This window comes from Pyrus communis, chromosome 13 (assembly GCF_041283825.1).
Source record: "Pyrus communis isolate YQ-2024b chromosome 13, ASM4128382v1, whole genome shotgun sequence".
Lineage (NCBI taxonomy): Eukaryota > Viridiplantae > Streptophyta > Magnoliopsida > Rosales > Rosaceae > Pyrus > Pyrus communis.
The window spans coordinates 25,582,041-25,599,477 of NC_142577.1; the positions used below are offsets into that span (position 1 = coordinate 25,582,041).

At 39.9% G+C, this 17,437-nt stretch overlaps 4 protein-coding genes across 8 annotated transcripts; 2 read left to right on the forward strand and 2 right to left on the reverse strand.

Annotated features, from left to right (window-relative positions):
• Positions 1-149: 149 nt before the first annotated feature.
• On the reverse strand, positions 150-3,643 carry LOC137736864 (uncharacterized). 2 transcript variants are annotated; one of them, XM_088683104.1, is made up of 10 exons: positions 2,633-3,643; positions 2,385-2,542; positions 2,219-2,302; positions 2,092-2,144; positions 1,914-1,995; positions 1,450-1,557; positions 1,144-1,267; positions 908-993; positions 468-772; positions 150-341 (listed from the first exon to the last, which is right to left on the reverse strand). In XM_088683104.1, exons 1-9 carry the CDS (start codon positions 3,501-3,503, stop codon positions 554-556), a joined length of 1,785 nt encoding a protein of 594 aa, XP_088539230.1. In that variant the 5' UTR covers positions 3,504-3,643; the 3' UTR covers positions 150-341; positions 468-553. The 2 variants fall into 2 exon arrangements, with proteins under 2 accessions (XP_088539230.1, XP_088539229.1); XM_088683103.1 differs by having other exon boundaries at positions 150-351.
• Positions 3,644-8,846: 5,203 nt separating this feature from the next.
• On the forward strand, positions 8,847-11,396 carry LOC137736479 (protein POOR HOMOLOGOUS SYNAPSIS 1). 2 transcript variants are annotated; one of them, XM_088682288.1, is made up of 9 exons: positions 8,847-9,246; positions 9,751-9,867; positions 9,958-10,023; positions 10,129-10,223; positions 10,306-10,499; positions 10,603-10,701; positions 10,802-10,854; positions 10,966-10,996; positions 11,140-11,396. In XM_088682288.1, exons 1-9 carry the CDS (start codon positions 8,944-8,946, stop codon positions 11,196-11,198), a joined length of 1,017 nt encoding a protein of 338 aa, XP_088538414.1. In that variant the 5' UTR covers positions 8,847-8,943; the 3' UTR covers positions 11,199-11,396. The 2 variants fall into 2 exon arrangements, with proteins under 2 accessions (XP_088538414.1, XP_068331843.2); XM_068475742.2 differs by having other exon boundaries at positions 10,969-10,996.
• A 938-nt stretch (positions 11,397-12,334) lies between these two features.
• Positions 12,335-15,355, forward strand: LOC137738378 (protein POOR HOMOLOGOUS SYNAPSIS 1). Of its 3 annotated transcripts, none has more exons than XM_068478015.2 (8): positions 12,335-12,730; positions 13,346-13,462; positions 13,596-13,661; positions 13,810-13,913; positions 14,002-14,321; positions 14,466-14,521; positions 14,713-14,740; positions 15,099-15,355. In XM_068478015.2, exons 1-8 carry the CDS (start codon positions 12,371-12,373, stop codon positions 15,155-15,157), a joined length of 1,110 nt encoding a protein of 369 aa, XP_068334116.2. In that variant the 5' UTR covers positions 12,335-12,370; the 3' UTR covers positions 15,158-15,355. The 3 variants fall into 3 exon arrangements, with proteins under 3 accessions (XP_068334116.2, XP_088538411.1, XP_088538413.1); XM_088682285.1 differs by having other exon boundaries at positions 14,002-14,320; positions 14,459-14,521; XM_088682287.1 differs by having other exon boundaries at positions 13,822-13,913; positions 14,002-14,320; positions 14,459-14,521.
• A 31-nt stretch (positions 15,356-15,386) lies between these two features.
• Positions 15,387-16,809, reverse strand: LOC137738377 (peroxidase 5-like). The gene is made up of 2 exons (XM_068478014.2): positions 16,480-16,809; positions 15,387-16,290 (listed from the first exon to the last, which is right to left on the reverse strand). Exons 1-2 carry the CDS (start codon positions 16,723-16,725, stop codon positions 15,517-15,519), a joined length of 1,020 nt encoding a protein of 339 aa, XP_068334115.2. The 5' UTR covers positions 16,726-16,809; the 3' UTR covers positions 15,387-15,516.
• Positions 16,810-17,437: the final 628 nt, after the last annotated feature.

The following is a 17,437-nucleotide window of genomic DNA, read 5'->3' on the forward strand; positions in this document are numbered from 1 at the left end:
TTTGAGTTTTAATGATAAGGACAAAATAAAAGGTAAAATAAATAGTACCAGGATTGACTTTTTAATGTAAAAATGTGATTTTTCGTTAAAGTGAACAGTACTGGAAGTTTTTCGTTAAAGTATCCAAAATTAATTAGTAATTACTCAAATTAATTAATAAAAATGATTTTTTTATTTTATTATTATTATTTTTTTTTAAGTAGACAATAGCGTTAATAGGTTAAACACTTCATTCTTTGCCTAAAAAGTGCAGATCTGATGTACCTAACAGACTGAACCCATCAGGCCAGCTCCCAAATCTCCACTTCTGCAAGTCCAAATTCAAACCGCGCAACCACCTCCTACGAGATACTGACGACATGTGTATCACAACTCACGTAAAACATATAACATTCGGTTTAAAGTTTCAAGCGGATGCATGATAAGTTGATAACCAAGTGATGAAAGCGAAAAATGAGCACAAGTACCTGTAGTTTGAGCAAAACTAAAACACATCCCTCATCTGCTCCTCTATCGCAATATCTACATATTGAAGACTAATTCTGGGCCTATATCACACTTCGTTAGATACTTTTATGTAATTCAAGAGCTTTTTTAGAGCCTTTCCACTGTCAATTGCCTCTCTGGCTCTATCCAGGGCAGAGGTTATGTCTTCTGCACCATCACATCCAAGTAAGTGATCAATCATTCCAGCATTCAACACTATTCGATCATAAGCTGGTCCCTTTTGACCGCGGAGTGCTGTTAACCCCAACTCTATATTCTTCACGACCTAAACTCGCAGGAAAAGTAATTATTTGTCACAAATTGCTGGCTTGTAGAAAATGAATGCAAAAACCTGTGTGCGCACACGCACTTGTGTGTGAGTGAGAGAGAGTGCATGCCGCAAGATGGAAAGGGACTCTACCGATCTATCAGTTCTTGGAGTGTCAGTGGGTTCAAAACCATAGTCTACAGCATTAACCTCTAGACTGAAGCTCTGACGTGAAACACCTGCAAACCAAACTTTCAAGAGTCAGTCCCTCTGGTAGGATATTTGATGCAAGAATCTCAACATTTGAGGCAGCTACATAAACAACACAGATCTTTGAAACTAGTGGTTGAGAAAATACAGAAAATAACATAAGGACTTAAAGAACAAACCATCAACTTCACAAGAGGATGCAAAACTTGTTGAACGAAACCCTGAACAGTAGTTTACAGGAAGTCCTTTTGATGAATGTACTGAGCGCAATCTCGTTGTCATCGAGAGAGCTCCTTCCTCACCCTTCAGTAATAGTAAAGTTAGACGGTAGTAGTTTATTTGAGTTACTCGGTTGATTAAAAAATAGTTGAGCTAGACTTATAAACTCTTATGTCTAAGATTTCAAAAGGGTTGATTAAAAAGTATTAAACACTGTACTATTTGAAGCACCATCCTCTTAAACTGCATAATAGCAAAGTACCAACCTTCACCACCAAGCCAGCATCGACACCTCTTCTTTTCATAAGCATTAAGAGTGGCTCCTCAAAACCTTCATGATAAAACCCGGCAACAATTGCTTCCTTCCCCCGGGCCTGTTGAGAAACAACAGATATTTCATATCTCTGTATGGTGCATCCCAAATTTGTATAACGATGCTGGGGTACTTATCACTTCAATCAATATTTCGATTGGAGGTATTGCATGAGAAAATTATGTTATTTGTTGATGCCTACTAATTTTTCAGAATTTAAAGTAGATAAATGAATTGCATGGTAGATAAACAAGTATTCTGCATACGTACTATTTTGTGTAAATTCTAAATTTTACACACAGATTTCTCTGCATAAAAATGCCAGTCGAGGTTTCAATGTAATATTTTATTTTTCAGGGAATAGAAATAATAAACCGTACTAACAAGTTATCAAAAGAAAACATTGATGTTGCTTACCTTCACAAATTGCTGAACCTTTTCAGTTGTCGCCAGTGGGGGACGTTTCTTAATATGCTCTCTCAACCTAACTAATGAATATCTGCAGAAGTCAAAAAAATGTAGCTATTATCAATATCATCCCGATTAGAGTACATACTAAGCTGAGCATGCCAAAATGTTGGCTAGAGATTCACACAGAGAAGGGCGGGCTTCGCGTTGACTTATATAGGCAAAACCAATGTCTTCATCCTGAAATAACGGAATAAAGAATTAAACCACTACCCGAAAGACATAAAAACAAAGGAATGAGTAACCACAGATACCTCAAGAAGTACTTTTGCTTGCGACGGGGTTACACTCGTATTTGCCCCCATAAACTTAAGCATCTGTTCTTCAGTAACACCTCCCTAAAAAAACCAAAAGCATCAGTACTCCGGCTTTATTAGTTTCCGTTATCAGTCAATTAGTTGAGCGGGGATGAAATCTCACCTTAGGCGGCATCCAATCCAAGCCGTGAAGCAAGCAAGATTCCGAATAGCAAGATCGAACCGCAGCAACAAACAATGTGCTTCTAAAGAAACGCGTGTTGCCATCGTAAGGTTCACCATAGTGGGTAAGTGATTTAACATCAGCAATTGGAGTATCACCTAATTAATCAACCATTAAGCAAATAATTCATCCTCTGAAGAAAAAATTAAGAGAAACTAATTGGGATAATTAATTAGACTAGAGCTTACCGAGTTCATCATCAAATGCAAGGCAGTAAGCTTTCAGCTCACGGTCCGTTTCTCTGTTCATCCGCTGACCAATCAACAATGCCGAAAGCAACGCTTCACTCACACTATCAGACGACGTTGCATCATCCATTGATTTCAACGGAAGAACGTCTCGCAGTACGCCTTGGACTTCTTCGAATCCGAGGTGGCCGCCGGCGAGGACCTCTCGGAGGGCGCCGACCAATCTCATATCGCTCGCGCCGTTCCCGACGAAATGGGGTCCGATTGAGCTTCCCACGCCCATCAACGACCCCTCTGGATCGGCAATGAACACCACGTCCGCCGGAAGAGCCCGAACCAGAAGCGGCCAGAACTGGTTCATCGCGCGGGTCTCGCCCTCGCTCCACTGCGTCGCCTCCGGAAAAGCGTTGGCGCGAATAGACATTGCCGCGAAAAATGCGCCGAGCTGCGACTTCGACACCGGCTCCTCATCCTTCAGCACGCCCTTAACCGATCTGTAAATGGTGTCGAGCACCTTGAAGGCCTGATCCTCGCTGAGAGGTTTGGTCTGTGTGGGGCCCGTGCAAACCCTAGTCTGAGCTTCCAGCACCGTCTGATTCGGCTTCGGAATATCGTAGCACCGATACGAAGACGAAATCGTCGGGTTTCCGGTATCGGATTCCGGTATGTTTGATTTTTTGACGGTGACGGATTCCAACACGGCTTTGGTGGTTAAGGTTAGTTTTCTTCCGGTACGGCGGCGGGCGGTATATGCGGGGAGGTTGAGGAGTGTTTGGGTAAGAGAGTGAGTGAGGCTGCGATGCTTGGCGGTGGTGGAAGTGGTGGAGATGGAGGTGAAAAGAGAAGGTTCTGGATTGAGAAGAGATTTCATGGTTCGCTTTTCTTCGCGAGTTTTCTTCTTCCTACAGCTGGTGCTGCTTCGAGAAGAACGCAAAACTGGAGATAGCAGCGCCCACACTAAACCTTTTGTTTATTATTTTAAAACTTCAACGTTCGAACGTGGTTTTTATTTTTAAGAAATGCTAAAAATTTAAAAAATAAACGAGTTTTAACGAAAAGTTTGCAATATTGTTCACTTTTAACGAAAAATTATATTTTTACATTAAAAGGTCAATGTACCATTCACTTTACCCTTTATTTTATCCTTATCGTTAAAACTCAAAGTTTTCAAGCCATTTTCATTAGTTTTCCTAAAAAATAATGATAGGGAGATTAAATTTATTATGATGTGTCAGTAATAAAAATAAGCACGTTTATCAACGTTTAAGTAATAAACCAATCACCAACTTTCATATCATTTAGTTTTCAAAACTTTGTTTTCAAATTTAATCTTCCTAACATTACCCAAACTAAAAAAATATGACTCTCTGTCACTTTTTCCTCTTTTTTCTTTTTTTGTATAATGTGGTTACTGTAATCGACGTTAAATTATGAAGTGGAAGAGAGTCCATGGAGAGTAAGAGAGTTTCCTTAACATATTTCTGTTATTTTTATTTTTTTAATACTAAAGTGTGCAATAATTGGGTTAAGTCATAATAGTTCAAAAATAATAAGGTGGTTTGAATTTGTTTCGACAAAAATAAAACTTAAGAATGTGTCAATAATAATAATGTGTTTTGAATTCGTTTTCGACGAAAATAAAACTTAAGAACTACCACTTAAAGAAAAAAAAAATTACTAAACTGTAGTATTAGGTGACCAAAAAATCACTTTCAAGATGTATAATTTGGTGTGTTCATCATAATAGATAGATTTTATACTATCAGAGTAAAAATGGCATAGTAGGCAAAAATAATTAAATCAAATCAATTGTGATTTAATTTAATTTAATTTGGTCTAAGTTTACACATTTTAGTGAAGAAGTTGAATCATATCCAACGCTAGGAATTAGTTCAATAATTTTGAATTTTTATTGAATCGAAAGTGTTTATTACGTTGGTACCCTAGTGTTGAGATACGACATCAGATGGCGATGGCGACGGCAAATTCGATGAGAAGATGTTGCATATCTAATGGAGATGAAAGACGAGTAGGTATGATAGCAACCGCGTGATGCATATCAAATGAAATAGAAGCAGGTGGAGAGGAAAACATGATAAGACGAAAGTAGGTGAAGGATGTATACTGAGAGAAACAGCCAAGAGAAAATAGGAATTTAGGATTTAGGGGTCATGTTAGGTCATCTTCAACCAAAGGGTTAAGAGGATCAGATGGTCGAAAATAGTTCGAAAATCGTTTCCAACTAAAGGTTAGGCCAGAGAGCTCGTGGGCTCCATGAAATCTGAAAGGGCCAAAGGGCCAGAGGCTGACCCAATCCAGCCAACTAGCCAACCTCGGGCTGGGCCAAAAATTCTAGAATTCCTGTCTGATAACTGACAAGTTAAATATATTCCTGTCGGTTATATCCAACAAGAATTCTAAGCCAAATTTCAAATGCAACGGCTAGCTGACGTCAGCTAGCCGTTATTTTTGATTTTTTTTTTTACAATTTTTTTTTTTTTTTTTCCTAAATTATATTTTTTTTCCTATAACTTCTATTTTACAAAATTTGAATTTAATTTAAGTTGTTGTTTTTAAATAATAAATTATGTTGTAGTTTTTTTACAGTACTTAGCCGTTGAATTTGAATTTGAATTTGAATTTAAGTTGTAGTTTTTAAATAATAAATTATGTTTGGCCCTATGATCCTTTGGTCCTCGACACACCCCGACCTAGATCGGGGCATGCTGGCCGTCGCGTGGAAGTGACGTAGCCATGTGCACAATGCGGAAGTTAATAAAATAATAATGGAAATAGTAATACGAATAAGTAAAAACTGGTTTTACATAAAGTAATAACAAATGCAAGCGTAAGTGTGACGCTAAGTTCAGAGCATAAAGCCTAAAGCAGTCCAAAAGAAAAGACGCAACAACAGTACACCCGAAGGTGACCCTACGCTGGTGATCGTCTGTCAGAAATGCCGGGAAAATCCTCTGGGAAACCACCAAACCTGCTAGTCAACTAGAACCTGGAGGGGCGCAAAACAAAAGCGTGAGTGGGCAAAAACAAAGTTTTTCAAAACCCATTTAATAAATAAATTCTAACCCCTCGCCGTAAAACCTGTATACTTCCCAGAAAATAGATATACATATATACCAATCATGCTCAAGAATATGTCATGCCAAAACCTCAAAATGAAATGCAAGTGCTCAGGTATAATCATATCATTATCATATAATCTGGCAGCCGGAGTCACCTAACGTGACTTGTACGGCTGAATCTAGAGCTCAAATCTCAATCTCACTAACTAGACCTGCACACGAGTCGGAACCACCTAAAGTAGTCTGTACGACAGGCCTGAGTGTAATATACATATACGCTCAAGTGCTACGATCACGTGAAGGCTGGGCGAATAATCGCGGGTCACCTACGACTCGGAACCACCTAAAGTGGTCTGTACGACAAGACTGTGCACCTAACTTGGATCCAAGCTGAGCGTGTGGTACGGGAGGTGAACATCACGTGAAGGACTGGGCCCAACTCTGGGCGGGAGCACTAACACCGGGGGTGCAGGTTATGAGCTCTCAAAGCATCTCAAATCACTACTGAATGTAAACATGAATAACACTTACCTGGCACTTACCTGTGCGTCCGCAGCACCAAATATACATATATATAAACAATTAACAATGCAACTAATCATGCATAACCACCGGCAATATAAATATGGCATATAACGAATAAACGTTTTAAATCATTTTCTGGGAAAAATATAAGTATATATGTATATACGGAAAACCAAAAGGCCACTCACTGGTATGTGGAAGGGTCGTAACCCCCCTGCCTCGAGTGACCACGCTCGTCCTCGGGATAAGATTCACCTATATGCGAAACAACTATAAAAACGTTAATTTTTAAACACATAACCAACATTTAGAAATAACTTCTCATACAACACTCAAATGGGGTGTATGAATACACCAACGTGATCTACTCAACCTCAGGAACATCCCCATAATTTTAAAATAATTTTTCACCGCCGCACGTACCCCCACGCGCCGGCCAAGGCACGTGCCTGGCACGCTGACGACGTCAGGAATATTCCGTTATCCTTAACGGATTCCGTCAACGGCGTTAGGAATATTCCGTCAATTTTGACGGAATATTCCATCGTCTTCTTCGGCGAGACTCCAGCGCCGTCGCCGACGCCGGAAAATCGGGAAATCTTTAAATCGTCCTATCTTCTTCGTTTTTCAACCAAATTTCACAAAATTAGTACCAAAATAAAGCTTACAACGAGAGGAACACAACCATACCACTTTCAAGTGCTAAAATCCACGAAATCTCACCTGGAAAATCACCCCAACTCCGCCCAACCTCAAAACTCGTGATCCCGACGTCCAAAACCTTCAAACGAACCACCCCTAGCCTCCTAGGGACCTCACCAAGCTTCCTACAAGCTTGAAATTCCCAAAAACATGAGAAATTACGTGTGCATGAACAGTACCCAAAATCGGGTATCCTGAGTTCTACGTGAAAACGAAGGTATTCTTACCTGAAATGGGTATGGTTGGACTCCTACGAGCCTCACGAGCATGGATATGTGCTTGGTTTCTTCGATCTGTGGAAGTTTGATGAGTTTGTGTGTGTCTCCGTACGTTTCAAGGAAAATGGGAAAGGAATGGGGCTCGGGACAGGGTGCAGGAATAGGGAGAAAAGGGTGTGGAGTGTGGGAGAATGTGTGTGGCCCAAAACATGCCAACAAAACTCAAAAACATAACACAAAACGTAAAGAAATCGAACTAGGGGCAAAATCGTCTTTTCACGCGTACGTTTTTAAAATTCTCGGGACGGGCTGTTACACCTCGGTTGGAGACGGTTTTTTGTGACAGGGCTAAAACGAGCCCTAGCCCTCGATTGGAGATGGAGGCAAATATGATCATGTATTGTTCATTAAAATATTAATATCTTGAAAGTCCAGATGGCTAAAACGAGCCCTCTAGCTAGCCTTCGGTTGGAAATAGCTTTAGACAATAGAGAAGGAGAAGATTTAGGACTCATTTTGATGTTCTTTTAAAATAATTGAAAGCGCTTTTAGAGAAAATGTTTTTAGGTTCCAAAAGCACTTAAAGTGTTTTTTTGCAAAAAAACACCAGTTATGTGCTTATTCCATGAAGTATTTTAAGTGTTTTCCTAAAATTTACTTGCATTTTTACTAACGATTGGCTCTAAAAACATTTTCACCAAAAGTGTTTTCAGTCATTTTAAAAGCACATCCAAACGAGCTATTATTTGCATGTCGATAAAGTGGAGTTTTTACCATATATTTCAAATTTGAAATTCTCTTATCTCATAAATTATTGTAATAGTTTCAAATCCCCCTTCTCCTTTAAATAATAATAAAAGATTTATTACTATTTTTTTAAGTATTTTAGGTTAATGGTCATTTACGTATTTCAGTTACATTCATATCTCAAAGTTCACAACAATTATAGTTGCTCAAGTTGTTCAGTGGTAAACCATTCCACCTTTAAGATTTTTTACTGACTCGATCTCGTTCAATCATTTGGCCAAATTTTGGTTCAATAATTACAACACTAATCGTATTTGAACTCAACTACAAAGAGATAAACGTACTTTCTTAATTAGCTTGCCTAACTCACACGTGTCCAAAAAAAATATAATTAAGCAAACAAGCAAAAGATTTTGCAAATAATACTCTGCAGTAACAAACATAAATATGTTTACGTCTCATGATGCTAGTCGATTCCCACAAATTTATTTTTTTATAATAACTAATTATTAACTCACCAACGTTATTACTTGTGAAAAAAAATAAGCAAAAGATTTTAACACCTAGTAATTAGTTAATTAACAAATTAAACTCTTTTATTTGCGGTAAATAATTTATGGTTGTCTATAAAGAGCGTAGAGACGTGACAGAGAAATTTTTTAGCGTAATCGGCAAATAGATGGTATATCACGTAGCATTATACAAATAGTAAAATATGTGTGTTAAAGATTTAATAATTTAAAAAATAAAATTTCTCATCACTTATGTAAAAACACGTTACAAATAGTGAAATATGTGTGTTAAAGATTTAATAATTTCAAAAATAAAATTTCTCATCACTTATATAAAAACACGTGATGTACCTTCGTATTCTGGTTATAATGAAAATTTTATCAACGTGGCGACCCAGTACGCACTCTCACGCCTGACCACTGCCACCACTCGCACAAGTCACTCTGCTTTCACTCCGTTTCGTTTTCAATTCGGCTGCGTAGGGGCCAAAAGCATAAACCCAACAACAGAGCCTCGAAACAAACAAATGGGGGACATCACTGCTCTTGCTTTCTTGCCAAGGAAACGTAGAGGGAAGAACCGGGCGAAAACGACTTCCGGCGCCGCCGTCAGGGAGCGGTGGGAGGTCCATTTTTCCCGCTTCTTCCGCTACCCTCCGGCCCACTCCACGTGTCCTGATCTCGTTCCTCTGTCCACCAGGATCAGAAATCGATCTCCAGCTGGCAACTGGGTCTCCTCCTCCTCTTCCTCCCTGGCTATGCTCCAGCTCGCTCACGATCACTCCTCCTTCGACGTCCTCCTCACCGTCTGCTTCGCCGGCAGAGTTATGGTGAGGCCACGCTTTCTCTCAGGGGTTTTGAACTGTCGATTTCGTTTGGTTGCCGATAAAATCAATGAAAATGGGGACTCAATAAGTAGGCCTGTTTTCCATACGTACACTGCGCATTTTCTCGGCAACCAAACGGCGTTTGAGCTCAAAAGCCGTCTGTGATATGATAAATAAAACGAGTAATTGTAATTTGTAAGTGCTAGATTGTTTATAGCATGCTTCTGCCGGAGATTAATCATACGGTGTCGTCCTGGCTTGTTTCCGAAAGGAGAAGCTCATGAACTGTAGCCTTGTAACCTTGCAGGCAAAGTATTCGATAGACGTCCACTGTTAAATATTAACTAATTAGCTGTTAAGATCCCATTAGTTTCCTTAACTCGTGTTTTATTTTTTTCCTTTTTGATACGTAAAATGCTTGAGCAATGGCATTTAGGCCAGACTCTCTTTGTCCCCAGTTTTTCGGTTTCGCTGAGATTCGAATGATTGTGATTTAACATGTTGCAGGAGGAGCACTATGTTTCCAAGCTGCAGTATGTTTGGCCTCACGTTTCATGCAACCCGGGACTTCCTGCCAGGGGTACCAGAGCCGTGTTTATCAGCTACCGAGACTGCGTGGGCGAGGCAAGCCGCAATGCTTCTTTTTTAGGCTACATGGATACAAATTATTAGTTGAAGAACTCACAGTGCCCTTGTGTTGTATCTTGTTTGCAGGTTCAGAAGTTCGCGTTGCGATTTTTGTCAGTCGATGAGGCAGAGAGATTTATGAACTCTTTGAAGGTGAATCATTGTTGCAAACAATGTACCGTGTGTTTTTAGATAGATATAAGACATTTTCCTTTGTATTGCAATGGTAATGGTGTTACAATTGGTTTGTTTTTTCAGGCGATCTTTGACATTGAACCTCCTCATACTGACATGGGATCTGAAATTTCAGCACAGTCTGAGTTCATTTATTCGACTGGACCACCCCTCGAACGGTGAAAACAAAACCTGCTATCTTCTAAATTCTTCATTTTCCCTTTGATGAGAAACTGTTATGGTGTTTTTCTGTGTTTCCAGGGTTTGCACGGACTTTGTCATGGCTCCGGCTCAGACTTATACCACTCAAATACCGCCAAGCTTCGGCAGTGCAGCTCAACAATACTCACAGGCTCAGCAGATGATGCACATTCATAACATTCAGCAAAACTTTCCAGTCGTTCGTCCAGGTTTCACCGCATTGCTGAATGGCTATCACCACGCTGTTGAACAAGGTAAATTACTTATTTTCCGACAATTGAACAAGGTAGAATGTGTATGCCTTTGCGGAAAACCGGCAAATTTACTATCATTAACCACGATTGAATGCACGGGCAGCACGATCAACTGTATCAGAGGCGGTAAATCTCAACTCCCATGTCATGCCTCCAAGTTTCACCTCATGGCTTGGGAACTCTCAACCTGTTTTTGAACAAGGTACATTCGTCGTTGCAATAAATGGAAATTTCACTCAACGAAAAATTTGTTCTGATTCCATGCGATGAACTGAAACATTGTCCTTGATTGAATGACTCAGTGGCAACACAAGAAGTCATTTCACCGGAAGCCAATGTGATATCCCAACTCGCGGTAACCATTTCTACCGCCTCAAAATTTCTCGTCATAGACGATGTTCTTTGTCAGCAAAACAATGTGATTCCATTTGATTAAGTATTAACACAAATGTAAATGCTTGTGCAGCAGAGTTACAGGGGAGATGCTTCCTTCCAAGGTAGCTTTACTTTTTACCTTTTTACCTTCTTACCTTCTTCTTTCTTTCTGATGAGAATCCTTTTAAGGTAAGTTATGATCTGCTGCGACGCGTGAAATGCTAATTTGTTTCTAATTATTTCTTTCTTCCCTGTTATTTTCCAGATATGTTGAGTAAGATGGAGAGAGTTATCAGCGAAATGGGGGGTGATTTGACTCTCTAGTTTTTCATGAGCTCTGTCTCTAAGATTTGTATATGAAGGCTTTAACCATCTCATTTTATTTTATCTTTTAATGATATGATCTAGGTTGAAAGTTTTAATTGGAGGTATTTTAATTCTTTCTGCAAGGTTGTGACTAGTACTACATTCTAATGGTATTTCTCATCATTTGTGAGTGAGAAATTTTAAGTTTCACTCCCATGTATAGTGAGTACTATATCAAATTATTATGGATGAACCATTGTTAACTCAGCTGAAATCTCATCACCCCTTAGCAGTGGAGGATCCATAATTCGAATCTTGGGGGGTTCCACTGTTGAAGGTTCAAATTTTTTAGATAGAAATAGAGCGTGAAATGCGCAAAATATATTTAGTTTATTCACTGTGACATTTCGTTGAACACTTGGTGAGTTTGTTACTAACCAAATCAAGTTGCGCACATGTCAACGAATATTGACTTATGTCAAAGTAATCTAATGAGTGCTATTGAGAGATTTGAAGAGTGTTGTTGATGTAATATGCGAGAGGCCTTTCGTCAAACACTTGGTGAACACAAAAATAACTCGTATCAAACATTTAGAGGGACTCGAAAAACCTTCACATATATATTTCTCGGATTACGATTGGTCTTGAATCATCTAGGTCCCAATATGCATCCGCCACTGGCCTCTAATGTAAAATATCGTTGTATAAAAAATTTGCACATGGTCTCTTCACATAAAAGTCATCCAGATCCAAACTTTGTCTCCTGGTTTTAGACACTTAAAATACTATTTTCAAGAAAAAAATTAACGATTATATTGTTATTACATTATAATTAGGGGTTTTTTTTCCCTTTAATTAGATTTTTAAGCGATTCTTGCTAACATTATGAAGTATAAGAATATATGATTCTTCTAAGTATTTATACTTATAATTTTTCTTCTAAATGCTATTGCAAATTTGCAGGTAATAAAATTACAATCCGGCTCCAATTTTGATGACGGATAAACTCAAGTAAATACGGTTAAGGAGAGGTAAACAAGATTAACTGATCGCGGTTATAAAAAAACGCGCGGGACGTGATGACTTTTGGTCTACCAATGCCCCAATCCCACAGCGCCACCTGTCCGTCTTTCCATATAAATTCATTTCTTGATCGTTTCTCCACAAATTTGAATTCCAATTTCGTTGCGATGGCCCCAAACGAGCAATGCGGAGTGAAGAAGCGGAAATCAAAGAGAAAGAGTCTGGAAAAAATGGCGGACTCTCTCTCTCTGGTTGTGGTACCGAACGAAAGCGCAGAGTTGGCGGCGACGGCGGCAGCTGCAAGCGCCGCCATTAAAGGGCAGTGGGAGGTCCACTTCTCTCGCTTCTTCCCCTACCCTCCTCAGATGTCCACGTGTCCCGACCTCGTCCCTCTGCCTCCTAAATTCAGAAAGCGACGGCCGCGTAACAACTGGATCCCTTCCTCCTCCCCCGCTCAGCTCCAGCTGGCTCGCGATGGCTCCAGCTCCGACGCCATCCTCACCGTCTGTTTCACTGGAAAGACTTTGGTGAGCCTACTTGGTCTCTATTAGTTAACTTCTCGTCTTGTAATTTGTTCATTCAATTTTCTCTTTGAAATTTTCTTTCGACTGCTGATTTGTGTTTGGCTGCTGAGAAAACTGAGGGAAAGTGAATAAACTACTACGAATTGAAATTCTAGTATCCAAACGGCGCTGAGACTTCATTTGAATTTAATTGGAGAGATTTGTGTTGAACTTTCAGATCCTTTTAGAAATATGTTCCTGAATACTTATTTTGTTTTTGATTTTCTATATTATTACGAGTGTTTAGGATCAATTTAGTCTAAAATGTACGGACGCTGTGTCATTTCATTCTGGCCTAGCTGTTTGGTTACTGGAAGCATTACTTAGCGGTCTGAATAATCGCTATTCGGCATTAAATCAAGGCCAAACATCTCCGATAATCGCAATTCTGGAAGTAGAATTAGAGTGATTTGTTAATTAATTATCTATTTTTGGACATTAAAATCAAGTAGTCCGAGTACGTATTCATGAATTTTCCGAATCTAGAATTTACGAGGCCTTTTTCTTCAAGTTATTTAGCATGTTTATTTCTTCTAGATGTTACAACTTTTTGAATTGCTATAATTTGACATGGTTCAGGAGGAGCACTATGTTTCCAAGCTACAGATTATCTGGCCTCAGGTTTCATGCACGTCTGGATTTCCTGCGAGGGGCACCAGAGCCGTGTTTGTCAACTACAAAGATCCTGCGGGCGAGGCAAGCTGCTCAATCTTTGTTTCAGATATATAGTTCATCTTTGTGTATGATAGGCAGTATCTGTTATGTTTATGATACAGGGGACGGAATAATTCGAAACTCACATTGCCATTGTGTTTCATCTTCTTTGCAGATCCAAAAATTCGGCCTGCGATTTTTGTCTCTCTCTGAGGCAGAGAAGTTTATGAATGCTTTAAAGGTGAATCCATTACTTCTGGCAAATTAATTGCGTTATTGCAATGTTAGATTTCGTAAAGAAAAAAGGGAACATGTTTGATGCTCATTGTCAGTATAGAAGACTTTTTTGTTTGTCTTGCAATGGTGATGTTAAATGGCTAATTTGTCAGGAGATTTGCAAGGATGGGAAGGATAATGAAGCTGTTAATACCGACTGCGGACCTGAAATGTCATCACAATCTGGGTTGGTCTCTTCCAATAGACCCCAGAGTCGGTAAAAACAAAACTATTGTCTCCTGAAACTTCATTTTCCCCTCGGTGGAAAAGTCGAAGAGCAGTGATAGTTAATTCTGTGTTTTCAGGGCTTGCAAGGACTCAACTACTATGACTTCTGTTGAGATCTGTACACCTCACATATCGCCAAGTGTGTTGGACAAGGAAGCTGATCAAACTGTTCAGACTTACATGCCTCAAATATCACCAAGCTTGTTGAAAAACGAAGCTGATCAAGCTGTACAGAGTTATAAGCCTCAAATTTCACCATGCTTGTTGAAGAGCGCAGCTGGTCAATCCTCGGGCACTCAAGAATCCATGCATATTGATAACTTTCAGAGCAACTTTGCAGCCTTGCCTCCAAGTTTCGCCTCATTTCTGAGCAACTGTGGCCCTGTGATTGAACAAGGTAGGTTTCTTCTTTCAAGTTTTGTTTGTCTTGTTCGGGGATGATTTGAACACGGTAGATTGATTGCCACAAAAGTAAACAGGAAATTTTATTCTGATTCCATGTGATGACTGATGAATCATTTTCCTTGATTGAATGATGCAGTAATGGCAACACAACCAACTGCTCCACAGGAAGAAGTTCTCAAATCCCAAATTGCGGTACCTTTTCTTGATGCGTTAGTTTAATGGATTTACTGTTTTCAGTCAGCATAACGAAATGGTTGTTTGTGCCTATTAGTACACGGATTTGTTGCAATGCGTTCTTTGTAAATAGTGCATTTGCATACTAGTTACTGATGTTCTACTGACGTACTGCTGATGTATTAACATAAATATTTGTTGTTTTGCAGAAATATATGGAAGATGCTTCCTTCCAAGGTAAGTTATCTTCTGAAATTAACATGTTGCAAACGTGTTATGCCTGATGCCATATCGGTCCTTGTTCTTTCTTTACAGCAAACAACTTAGTCCTAATATTAGTGAATATGCATATTTCATTTCTTCTCACTGAATTTGGAGCTTGCTGGTTCCTGCATGTAGATTATAACTTAAGTTGATGTCTTTGTTTGCGTATGTATATGCACACTAAAAATTTGAACACCGTCACATTGAGAAGTTGCTAGTATCTCAAACCGATTAAGCACTACCATGTCACGGAAAAGCTACTTGATAATATATCCTATCACTTGAAAGTTGATTCGTTTCTTGTTTCGTTCTTTTTCCCTGTTATTGACAGATATGTTGTTTAAAGTGGAGAAAGTTATCGGTGAAATCGGAGGTGATATGCTGCTGTAATTGTTCATGGCCCTGCACCTGCAGTATCTGAAGCAGTTCTTCTACAGTTCCCCCAGCCGTGAACCAGCTTTCACCACCTACCGCCCAAAACTTGTTCATCCTCCCCTCTCTTATTTCAAAATGTTACCGTACATTACTGAAGTTGCTAGGGTTTTATAGTAGATACAGAGTTATAACATCAGTGAATTGGTAACCCCACGTTTTGTTTCACGATGATTACACCGAAAAATCAATCAACAAATTGTTCATTTAACAAGTACATTTAATTGTTATAAACATGCAACAAGCTTCCTCCAGGCCAAGCCATAATTGGTGTTTGAAAATTAAGAGCTGAAATATGTGATCTTAGTTAGTTAGAGTTAGTTGAAGTTCCGACAATTTTTTCTTATCTCTCCTGCATCTCCAGTGAGAACATTGATTCTCCCCATCTTAATTATGGCCCTAACAAATTGCCGAGCCCAAGAATCAGACCTAATAGCCAGTTTCGCCACCTCAAAGCCGGTGCGAGGATCCGTCGCCAGAGCCTGATCCGATTGTATCAATGCTTTCCCTTGCATCAGGTTCGTGTAGTAGTGATTGTCCAGGACGAGCGGTGTGGCATCAAAGTCAACAACCCTGTTTTCAGCCTCCTCAGCTGGCAATGTGTTGGGTGCAGGGCACTGTTGAGCCAGCTCAGCCGCAAATACCGGGTTTAGTGAAGGGTCTTGTGGCATACCTGGTGCGAAATTGTACAGCCTGTAATCGAAGAAGTTGCAGTGGACGGCCCCGATGGAGTGCGCGCCAAACAAGACGACCATTTCCTCGGGGGTCAAGTTTCTTCTGGAGAAGAAGTCTATGATCTCGTCCATTGGTGTTGCGGGAGAAGGAAGAATGACATCGGAGGCACGAGATGTGCGGCTGTCGCGGCGCCCGGCGGGGACTTGGTGACGGGGTAAACCGGAGAGAGCCACAGCTTCCCGAGTGGCAAAGGCTAGTATGTCGGCGCAGGAGACGGTTTCCGGGCATTCCTGCTCTAGCCTAGCCTTAATCTCTTCAATGACTTCGATACCTCGGATTCCACCGCTGGCCGGTGATTGCATCTCTACGGGTTCGTCAGAGGGCGTGGCATCCAGCAGAATTGATGCATCGCATCCCTATACATTCATGAATAAATTGTTATCAATGAACAATTTTAAATAAGTAATTCTTCATCGCTAACAAATCACAATTTCACATGTGAAGAAACTTTTACGAATGATAAACTGTGATTTGTAGATAATGAAAATGACTTATTACATGTAAGGAATCAAACAGCGTTAACTTGTATCGCAAAAGGCACATACCTTCACAAAGCAGTCGTGGAAGAAGAGGCGAATGAGGCCAGCAGGAAGCTTTTGGTCTGTCTCTACAGCCTTGGCCACAACGTCAGTCACAATTTGCTCCAAATTGGGACATTTCCGATCGTAAAATCCGACATGCAACCCATTCCCCGGGTTGTTCACCTCGTCCGCCGAACAAGGAATGATGATCATGGAGCACAAGGTGACGGCAAAAACTGCCGTGGCAATTAAACAAGGGCCCATCTCCATGGTAAAAGATCGATGACTGTGACTTGCAATGCCTCAACCTTAGCTAGAATTGTTTGTTTTCCTTCCCTTGTTTGCCACAACCACGACGGAGACATGGTGCGGGGTTGTGCTTATATACAATGCACAACCGCGTGTGTAGGGGTTTTGGTAGTTTCTATGATTTCACATAACTGATTGAATTAGGTTCGCCTTTGTCTTGCCTCGTTGTTGGTTGTTAAAATTGCAATAGTCTAGAAACATGGCCTTTTTTTTTTTTTCTTCCGGTAAAACCTTAAAGTCAATCCTGCCCCAGCATCGTTATTTTGGTTAGGTATATTCACAATTTGTTAGGCTCTTTTATATTTGTTGATGCACAAAATAAGTAAAGATTTTGGAACGTAAAGTGTCAAGTTTGTGATATTCGCTTGGTTGCTCCGGTCACTAGTGAGGATAAATATGTAAAAAGATAGAGATAGGGAAGCAAACGCAAGATGTACGTGGTTCACGCTAGAGTAGAGGAGTTCTTATTAATTGTGAAGGGTTTACACCAATACATAGGTTCAAACATAATCATCCTTGGTGGGTTCTAATAACTAGTAAATAACTAGTTTAAGTACAATAATGACATTAGGGATTAATTATAGGAGAATGGTCTTCTTTTATAGTTGAGGAGAGTCTCCAACTTTTGTTTGCGGTTGATGTGGGATGTTGAGAGCTTTATTTTGACGTTGAC

Excerpts from the sequence above, each read along its gene's own strand:
- LOC137738377 (XM_068478014.2), bottom strand. The coding sequence starts at position 16,725 with ATGGAGATGGGCCCTTGTTTAATTGCCACGGCAGTTTTTGCCGTCACC. Across the intron at positions 16,291-16,479 it reads TCCACGACTGCTTTGTGAAG|GGATGCGATGCATCAATTCT; the intron begins GTATGTGCCTTT and ends ATGAATGTATAG.
- LOC137736479 (XM_088682288.1), top strand. The coding sequence starts at position 8,944 with ATGGGGGACATCACTGCTCTTGCTTTCTTGCCAAGGAAACGTAGAGGG. Across the intron at positions 9,868-9,957 it reads ACCGAGACTGCGTGGGCGAG|GTTCAGAAGTTCGCGTTGCG; the intron begins GCAAGCCGCAAT and ends TCTTGTTTGCAG. Across the intron at positions 10,855-10,965 it reads ATGTGATATCCCAACTCGCG|CAGAGTTACAGGGGAGATGC; the intron begins GTAACCATTTCT and ends ATGCTTGTGCAG.
- LOC137736864 (XM_088683104.1), bottom strand. The coding sequence starts at position 3,503 with ATGAAATCTCTTCTCAATCCAGAACCTTCTCTTTTCACCTCCATCTCC. Across the intron at positions 1,996-2,091 it reads CGCGAAGCCCGCCCTTCTCT|ATATTCATTAGTTAGGTTGA; the intron begins GTGTGAATCTCT and ends TGACTTCTGCAG. Across the intron at positions 773-907 it reads CTCCAAGAACTGATAGATCG|GTCGTGAAGAATATAGAGTT; the intron begins GTAGAGTCCCTT and ends CTGCGAGTTTAG.
- LOC137738378 (XM_088682285.1), top strand. The coding sequence starts at position 12,371 with ATGGCCCCAAACGAGCAATGCGGAGTGAAGAAGCGGAAATCAAAGAGA. Across the intron at positions 13,662-13,809 it reads AGTTTATGAATGCTTTAAAG|GAGATTTGCAAGGATGGGAA; the intron begins GTGAATCCATTA and ends CTAATTTGTCAG. Across the intron at positions 14,522-14,712 it reads TTCTCAAATCCCAAATTGCG|AAATATATGGAAGATGCTTC; the intron begins GTACCTTTTCTT and ends GTTGTTTTGCAG.